Source organism: Seriola lalandi, unplaced genomic scaffold (genome assembly GCF_002814215.2).
Source record: "Seriola lalandi dorsalis isolate HSWRI2012SDOR001 ecotype SW California unplaced genomic scaffold, Sedor1 jcf7180002054343, whole genome shotgun sequence".
Taxonomy (NCBI): Eukaryota; Metazoa; Chordata; class Actinopteri; order Carangiformes; family Carangidae; genus Seriola; species Seriola lalandi.
The window spans coordinates 1042123-1051842 of record NW_019524896.1 but is presented as its reverse complement, the minus strand read 5'-3'; the positions used below and the strand labels follow the sequence as shown (position 1 = coordinate 1051842).

Sequence of the window (9720 nt, the reverse complement as noted above, 5' to 3'; positions counted from 1 at the left end):
CAAAGGGAACCAAAGGCAGTGCAGAGATAAACAAAAGCTTACAAAAGCTTGCACACACACACACACACACACACACACACACACACACACACACAAACACACACTTTCCGCTGCACACGCCGGACGGTTCATTCAGAGGGGAGCGTGGCTACTGACGGAGATATGGACGAAACTATTATCACGTACTGCTGGCAGCCTCTGTGTGGAGACAAGACAAACTATCAAGAGGAAATAATTGTGCAGCTGTCCTAATTTAACAGTGTATGACTTGGAAAACACTTGACTGACTGTTTACAGCGGAGAGAGTCTTACATGGCAGCTGCTCAAGGAAAGTTCGAAGAAAAGCGTCGAGCTGAGTTGCCGGGATGGTTTGATGACACTTACCACTTTAATCCACGACTTTTCGAAGACCTACTTTCTAATTTGAAATGGAGTTTTCCGTGGTGGGCCTTCCTTAGGTTGCTGATGTTGCATTTTATTATAATGACTACCCCTTAATTTGTTGTGGCTGGTGCAGACACTCCACATCCACCATAGATGTGAGCATTTCAGAAAAGTGGACGTGACTGAGTGTTAAAAAAAAACTCTCAACTGCAGCCCTCCCTTCCCCTCTCCATTATGCCATCATAAAAAAGGGGGTTTTGGAAGCTATTAGATGATCTTTTAAGTGCTTGGTTTTGAGCAAACTCCGACTCTGTCGAGAACCTTTGAGTCTCCACAGATACATCTGCTGCACAGTTAAAGACAACAAGTTACCATAATGCGCTTTTAGGAATTTTGTGGCTGCCACTCACATGTAAAATATAACTGACCAAAAAATTGTATAGCACATTTTCTTAGCTCCGTGACTGCATGGTGGAGTTGCACATGTGTTGTTCCTAAAGTTATTTAAATGGTAAATTCATAGCTTTTTATACGGCTTGGAGCAGATACATAATCTTGAAATGACTGAGGCCGTGTGTTAAAAACACTTCACAGGCAGATGCTAACCCACCAACAATGTTTGAAAACATGCGTTGCCCTAAGTGTCTATCATGGCAGGTCTGCATTGAAGTGTCAACCTTTTAACACGGTAAAAGCACCGAAATGAATGTGAAATGATAAAAACAACATTTGCTCAGGTCTGGAGAGGAAGTCGTGTCGGAGTAAGACAGTTTTAACAGCCGCTATTTAATTTCAAGAGGCTGAATGTACGTTAGTCTGCCCTGCACTTCCCTGACTGTCTGTGTCTTGACAGCTTACAGGCAAAGACAGACAGATGTTTGTGTGAGAGAGAGAGAGAGAGAGAGAGAGAGAGACTGCTGCTCAGTGCTAATGTGTAATTGTTTGGGGAGCAGAAGGCCAATGCCACACCTCGGCTCTGTACCGCCACAGGCTGAGGGTGCAGGGAGCAATCTCACAAGGTGAGACTGTATCAGGTCCGTCTTGGCATTTCCGAAGCCTCTTGAGGATCCATTTCTTGACAAGGTCCTTAAGTTGCTGAGACATGTGAGTGTGAAATAACACCACAGGCCAGTCATTAGACAGTTTCTTGGTATTTTTTGGATAAAGCATACCTCTGTAGAAATGCTGTTAGAGGCATGTGTTTGTTGTAGTGTGCTGCTGCAAAGCGAGGTTGGCGAGTTAAATTTGGCCTTAACCCAGGCTTTATGTCTGGAAGTTCAGTTCAGAGGCTAAATACAAACCTCGAACAACACGAAACTCCTAGCAACCGATAGGATCCTCGTTACAGGATCCCGCCGTAGATTCTACAGCCGTATTGGTGATTACACCTGTTTTCCCAATATTTTAATTAATAAATAATCATACCTGGTACAGAGGAGTTGGGACAGTACTTGAGCCATGACTCTCTAGTTCATGCAAACACAAGTACAGGAAAGAAAAGCAGACTGAGAAAGGTCTTTATCCATTAAGAGACGATGGGGAAATGACTGGAGGCTTTTTTTTATTTTGATGGAATTCAACATTTTTCAACAGAACAGTCAGCAACCACTTCTCTGACCCGGCCATGAAGCAGAGCAACGTCATCTCCGAGGAAAACAACGGCCTCCTTTGTCATATCTCTGCCGCCGCTTGAAGATGCTAATGTACCGGTGTTCATTGGTATAAAAATGATGAACGCAGCCTCTGTCCCCCGCAAGCCTCAGTCAATACAAAGGCAGCATGGCCCGCTAACCCTCATTACACCGTGGGTGGCCCATGTGGCGATGTGGGACCATTCAGTATGTCTGCTGGTGAGTGATTGCTTGTACATTTCTGAGCAGCCTCCTCCTCCTCCTCCTCCTCCTCGTCAACCATCTCTAACTACACAGGTCAGGCACATGGGAAGTGTCCTTGCTTGACATTCACAGATATGATGTGGACACAGCTTCATGACTAGTTACCACGCTTCCGATGAGCCCTTTGGAGACTCGCTGTGACATGACATCCAGCTCAACATGCGGAGATAACTGCATGTCAATCATAATTATATTGGCAGAAATGCATTAGGTGGAACCCTGCGGTACTGGAAATGCCAACAGACTGCTGGGTGTCCCCGCTGGCTGCTAGATTACTTTTTTTTTTTTTGTTGGATCCACTTTTTCTGACCTGCCTTCTCTACTCCGGCTTTAGTTTGTGATTTCCGAGTTTTTCCATCCCCCACTGAGCTCCGCTGATAGAGAAACTGGAATCTCTTTCTTTCCAACAATAGATTTCTCCTTGTAAGAACCAACATGAACAAACACACAGGTCGTTTTTTTATTTTTTATTTTTTTGCCAACCCTGCGACACGACCCACAGGAGTGTCTCCTGAAATACTGCCCCGACAGTGGCGGGCGCACTGGACCTTGGTTGTCATAGTTACAATAATAATAGACGTGTGGACTATACTGACAGAGGCGTACCGTACCTTTGTTGCCATGGTTACAATACCAAATGGTCATGGCTTGGTTAGATTTGGGAAAAGGATTTGTGATTTGGGTTGAAATGAGTATCTCTTTAACATTAGATGATCTTTGTTGTCATGGTTACAATAATAACAGTGCGGTTAATGTTGTTGAAGGGGTTGTGGATGAAAGAAACAACGTAAACTGCTACTTTCACGTGGGAACAGAAGTAGCCGACGACTGAGTGAATAACCATGAGGTTCTGCGCAGATACATTCATGGACCCGAGAAGGCGAATCGATTTTAGTGACATGTCTCCATTACATTTGGATGGAATGACGTGTAATGAGTTCGGTGATCCTCTGAAATTTAAACTCGTCCCGTCACTTTGTTTTTATGACCAATGACTTTTCCGTTGCCCTCAGCTGCACTTTGTGTTGAGCGCTAATTAGCAAACAATTCAAATTTGGATGTGTTCTGGATCGTGCATTTATGGCTGTTAAGTTTTAATATAGTAATAGAGAGTCAAATACAGGACTGATATGAATAATTAAGTAGTTCTTTGAACAAAGTTTAACACACTCCATGCCGTCTCGTAGCTGTAAATATCAGTGTAAGTGTAAATACTGAGTTGAACTGTGTGTTTTTGCTGGTGGTACTTTTCAAAAAACTGTGTGCTAGCTGATTACCCCCTGGCCCTGCTTTATGAGTTTCATCTCCTATGGTCATTGTGTAGCGCAGTAATACCTCCAGAAGACAATCTGCTTCCACATTAAGAAGATGTGTTGGGCTCCAGACGAGTGTTTTCCATGATGCTGAGTGCAATAATATCACTGATGCTCTCTTAGGGCTGTATGTCACATGAGGGCGGTTATTGTGTAGCTATCGACCTTAATCAAATTAGTTATAGTTGGCTGGCTCCAATTTCAAAAACGGACAAGGAACCAAACAGAGCAAAGTGGGAACAATATCACACATTATCCGGCACAGAGCGTGCATGTGTTAGTCCCATCTAAATCCATTACATTCTTTAAGTCCCGTCTCTAGATGCCGTTTATATCATTTAAGATGCTGATAAATTTAATGGGTATTTGTTTCTCCTCCCTTCCCTGCTTTGTTGTCCTGTCTATAGTGTGGGTTAAATTAATTGGTGGTCAATACTTATTATGGGCTTTCATCAATTAAAAGTAAAGCTGGCCTGACACCTGATTGTTTTATTTGCACCAGGTAAACATTTATTATCTATTTCCTTCATTCTGAGATTAAGTTTATTCAGCGGTGTGTTGAATTAGGGGATGATTAGTCATGTTTATGTGGATATAGGGGAGAGAGAGGTGATGTGATTATAGATATAATATATGAGGGAGGATGAATGTTGAATCTCGAACAAGACAGCAGTGAATTTGTACTTTTGGGGGTCAGTTTGTGTTTAACGAAAGACTTCCTCTCAACCCTGGCTACCACTAAAAAGATATTACACTGCTGCCTTTGAGGAGAAAGTGCAGCACCAAATGTTACTTTTCAAGGAAAATGTCTCTTCCACACTGACATAGAAATGGCAAGAAAAAAAAAAAAGAATATGCTAAGCTAAGCTAAGCTAGGCACATGGGAAAAGAAACAGAGGATGCCAAAGAAGGAGAAAGGGAAAATTTAGTTCCTTAAAAGGTGTTTGGAGAAAAATTAACATGTCAGGTGACTGTGAATAGAAATTAATAATATGTCTTAATTACAGGAGATGGTCAGAAATTTATTTAGTGGGGAAAATAGCAATTTAGTCATTTCCCCATGTCACTTTCTAAACCCCTGCCAAGCACTTAAGAGCCATGTGTTGGGGCTCCAATAGATTCTTTTAAGTGCTCTATTCGGTCTCTCTAATGGGAAATTGATAAAAAAAAATAAATAAATAAAAAAGAAAAATACTCAGCCCCACTCTGATAGATTCATTTGGCAGCGGGTTTCTGATCTGCGTGGCACACTGTGGGTAAATGAAATCAAATGGCAGAGCGTATTATGGCCATATGAGCCTGCTGCCTTCAATCTATATACACAGTAATAATGGAATGCCCCTGATAGTTGAAAGCAAAGAGAGGACATCTGGCAGAAACTGTAAGTGGGTTGTTTCAATCTGAACATATTGGCACTGAGGACGTGGGGTTTGCTTTATCAGGTGGTGCCCACATAAGTCCTGTTCATAGAGGACTGGAATAACTCGCCAGGATACTGTAGATATTTTTAGTAACTGCAGAGATTGTCATATATTATAATTCTGCTGTAATTTTCTTTTACATTCATATTATGATTTTCTTTAGCTTTTAACTTCTATTGAATTATTTCAGTTTACTCTGAACTGAAATGTGCAGGTGGTGTAGAGTAGACAGCAGAGCTAGTGTTATAAACGACCATGTGGGTCGTGTGATGACACCTTCATTCCCAATGAAGACTGTGAGAAACAGCTGAAAGCTCCAAAAACGTGGTGAGTGTAGTTGGACTTTATATAATTTTTTATCAAATACTGTTCTCAAGGTCAAGAATGAGCTTCCATGCTCAAGCATTTAGAAAAGCTTCATATCAGAGTTACAGAATAATCATTTTGGCCATAATTTCTATTGATTATGATAAATATAGCAGTTACTAACGTAACTACTGATATCTGAGACACACATATAGAAACCTTTCTCATTGCAAAACAAAACATGTCTCAGTTTTTAAAAGACGTAGTGACTCTGTTTTCCTTCACTTCCAGTTTCCTGCTCTGTCCTGCAATATGGCGACAGTAACACGATGATATGCTGAGCAATAGATATGCACAAACTTCACACTGTGTTTTCGCTAATGCACAAACTGACAGATGATAACAAGCTGTCATTTTAGTAAAATCTGCTCTGACGTTACAATGTGACAATGAAACTTTAGCTGAGCAGCAGCCGCTGTGGACACAAGTGGCAATTAAAGGATAATGGGACATTGAATTCGCCTTCACTTAACAAAGATTCTCAGGGGTCATTTGCTTAAAAGACACCATCATTAGTCAGCCCAACTGAGAGCATTAAAATATAGATATAAAAATATATGTATATATATATTATAGATAAAACAATATAGAGAAAATAATCCAAGCCGGACCAAACAATAAAGGTGTCTCCTGGTGAGGTATGCTGTGCATGAAATATTCATGTAACAGTAATGCAAGAACAAAAAAAAGTCCAAAGTCAGTGTGCAGACTCAGTAATGTGAGTCACACAGCAATATCTACCTATCACTGGCACAATAAGCGCCTGGTCATACCAGAGCAGCTACGGCTGTAGCAGCTAAAACCAGTGTTGAATTGAACAAAGGTGCATTTGATTTCTTTTAAAGAAAACCCTGTTATTTGTTATTTCTTTTATTTTTTGAAGTTGCACAGCCCCACTTTTACTTTTATTCATTCATAAATTCACTAATTTTGCGCAAGTGGTCTTTATCAAATATGTGTCTTTAGTATTGTTATTTACCTATAAGGTGCCTCTATTATTCTCAGCAGGCACATTAGATATAAGTGTGATCATTTTGCAAATCAGCAGCGATCTCAGCGTGAATCAGTCAGGATAGCTATAATCAGAACGGGCCTGTGCAGACGCCACACGCCTTGATCCGAGGCAGAGGAGCTATCAATCAGCCCGCATAGATAGGTATTCTCTTTAATCCAATCAGATGGCATAATCAAGCACAATGCCTGTGATTTCTGCCAGCCTCGTGAGATTTGTTCCCATTGAGCGGCCTGTCAGAGAGGCTTTGATTGCATTTGGAGCTCAGGCTGATTCCTGAGTCGAGGCATAAAGTGATGTTTTCTATCTGCACCCTTCGGAGATTTACACTCACAATAGCCCCGAGTTTTGTCGCTGAAAGACTGAGATAAAATTTGTTTATTTCTAAAAAGGGTCTAATTTTCAAGAACTCGTGTTCGGTTATTATTAACCCCTTACTGCTACCCTCGTCCCACAACCCACCTATGATTTCAAATTACTCTTTTTTATGAACAGGAGATGTGGTTCATATGAAAGGCAATTCTTCAGTCTGCAATAGAACAATTATCAGACACGATTATCATAGAGCCGCTATTGTATTATTCATGTTTCATCATCTACAGCCTTTTTTTTTACTTATTTGTTTGCTTTAGATTTTTTCCCTTCATATGAGTTCAGGTAATGTCACACTTCATTGTCACGCTGCTATTCACACCTGTAATTAATGTATTTCTGGTGTTATGGAGTAGCAGTCGGAGTAGCAGCGAACACTAAATCTTTTTTATGAAACATTATTGTGCACCGGGCCCGTTCTGAAACCCTGCTGTGAAAAGATATTTGGGAGCAAAGCAGTGAATAAACAGTGTTGACGGCCGACAGGTTGCTCTGACAAACCGACAACGCGAGCTAAGCCTTGGCCTACTAGTTGTCCTCACGCCCACACACACACACACACACACACACACACACACACACACACACACACACACACACACAAACACACACATTTGAAAAACAGAAAAACTTGTGGGGGCATATCATTTTGTGCGGTGGAGCACTGTAATTCCAACAACGTCTCTTTTCATCTGTCATGAAACCTTTTGTAAAACCTTTGTCCGCTGTATTTGTGGATGTGGAGCTTAATGTTCAGCGGTAACACTGAACGGTAAATGTTAAAATCAAGGAAAGATTTATGAATGGTTTATAACTAGTTTATTTATTGGCTTGTGAACACTTTATAAATGATTCATAAGCTGTTGCTCAATGTCACGTTAAGTACAGACGACATGGTTAGCCTAGCTTAGCATGAACCTGGAACAAAGAGGAAGTAGTTGGTTTTGACCTTGGGATCAGTATTTTGTGACAAAATAATTGCAACACAATACCCGCTTAGCTTAGCTTTTCCTGAGCTTTCTGCATCTCATGGTCTTCTTCAGTGAACATGGAACTAAGTGTACCCCCCCCCCCCGGTTCGAGTATTGTTTGAATCACTGCCGTTATTTCAATACCAGCTTTCATTTGAGGACTTGGTATGTGAGTGAAGTACATGGACAGTTGCCGTGGATTCAACAGTTCGTTTGTTACCTGTTGAATCATGAACGCATTTAGAATGAACTGTCACAGCTTTTAAAAGTGGGCGAATGACAAACATTAACTCAAGGGTAAAGAAACATGCTTGCGAATATGAATGCCACCGTGTCATGAAGATGGAGACATGGCGTGATTCAGGGCTGCACTGAGCGTTCCGGAGCATGCACACACACACACACACACACACACACACAGATAAAAAAAGGTTGCGTGAGGGCGATACTGTACCTTGATTGGCTTCGGGGTAGGAGATGGTGGTGGTGATGGTGGTTGTGGTGGTGGTGGCTGTGGTGGGTATAGGGGTGGTGGTGGGAGCATCTGGATGAGAGGACAAATACATGACAAACTCAAGGGGGGGAAAACAAATGAGTATAAAAGCCATGAAGATAAAGTAAAGTCACTGTGAAGCGATGGTATCGCTGCTTGATATATGACCAGCAGCTCACTGTGTGTCACCGTGTGTGTGTGTGTGTGTGTGTCACCGTGTGTATGTGTGTGTGTGTGTGTGTGTGTGTGAGTTAAAGGTCTGTTGCAGACTTTTTTTTTCCTGATGAATTAGCCTGATGGCGGCACATTAACGGCACTGTACACACACAGCGATGACACTGCAACACGTCGTCTCGTCTCAGATCGACTTGAGCTGATCAAAGACCTTGTTGGGAACTCAACTCTTTTATGTCTATTCACAGGCTACATACCATGACATGAAATACTGACAATGCCAGCGAGCACATGGTTGTTAGAAGTGATTAAATGTCTAATGAGCAACACGTGCCGCTGTTGTACTTGCGCTGTCATTGCAAGTGAGCTATCTTGACAAACAAGCGTGCCTGTGCATTTTTAATATCTCCGAGGGGATGAGTACAAAGTTGGTGCGGATAATGGCAACCATGACAAAAAAATAAAAAATTACAACAAAATCTGATGGATAAACTTGAAAACGATGACACAATAAATGGCGGTGCACAAAAACAGAGGGAAGGAAATGATATACACATAAAAAATAAATGAAAAACATCAAGCTGGGTCCATTTTTCCTCCCACAGCTTTTCCCTTTTTACTTCATTAGCCGGGTTAGACTCCCCACCCTGACAATGACCAGGGGGAGATATCAAAAGTGACATTTTCCTTGTTGAAGTGGCAGGGCTGCACTGATATGAAGCCGCTGGCAGTGCTGCTTGGTTAGAAACCTCCCATGCTGCTCTGATTGCCCGGGAACGGACTGAAAAACCTGTTGGGGTTATTAAAAGGTGCTGAAAAAATAAGTAATTTCTGGCTGTCGATAAGGAGAGTGGCTAGTCTACACTTTAATGAAATAAGGTGTTATAAGAAGGTGAGGAAAGGAAATGTGTGTGGACAGACAGGCATAAGGAGAGGGAATTCAAGGAGGCAGAAGAGGAGCTGTTTTAACTAGCTGCAAGGAAAACGTTGTATCTATGTTGCATTTTCGCAGAAGGAGCTGCAGCTATTTTATTTTATCGAACCTTCATTTAACCAAATCTTGTTTTACACAATTAACACGGTTGCAGAGATGCATGTAAGAGTTTTCAATTTACAATCATTTCCTGCAGCTATCACTGTCTTTATAGATGGTGCACGTCACCATATCAACATCTATCCATCCTTCAGCTACAATTCGTTTGTCCTTTGAGGGTTGGGGGGAGGGGCGGCGAAGCCAATCCCAGCTGACATTGGGCGAGGGCGGGGTACAGATGCTGCTCTGGTGACAGGTCACCAGTCCATCACAGGCCTGACATATA

The 9720-nt window shown here is 41.8% G+C and overlaps 1 protein-coding gene across 5 annotated transcripts in view; it reads right to left on the bottom strand.

Moving 5' to 3' along the window:
* LOC111656073 (cell adhesion molecule 1-like) overlaps positions 1–9720 on the bottom strand; it is a 338529-nt gene that overhangs the window by 26311 nt on the left and 302498 nt on the right. For 3 of the 5 annotated variants that reach the window (XM_023407644.2, XM_023407646.2, XM_023407645.2), the window contains one exon: positions 8189–8278. The exons of the other annotated variants lie outside the window; for them this stretch is intronic. In XM_023407644.2, coding sequence (XP_023263412.1) covers positions 8189–8278 — 90 coding nt within the window. The remainder of the gene's footprint in view (positions 1–8188; positions 8279–9720) is intronic. 5 annotated transcript variants of the gene reach the window in all.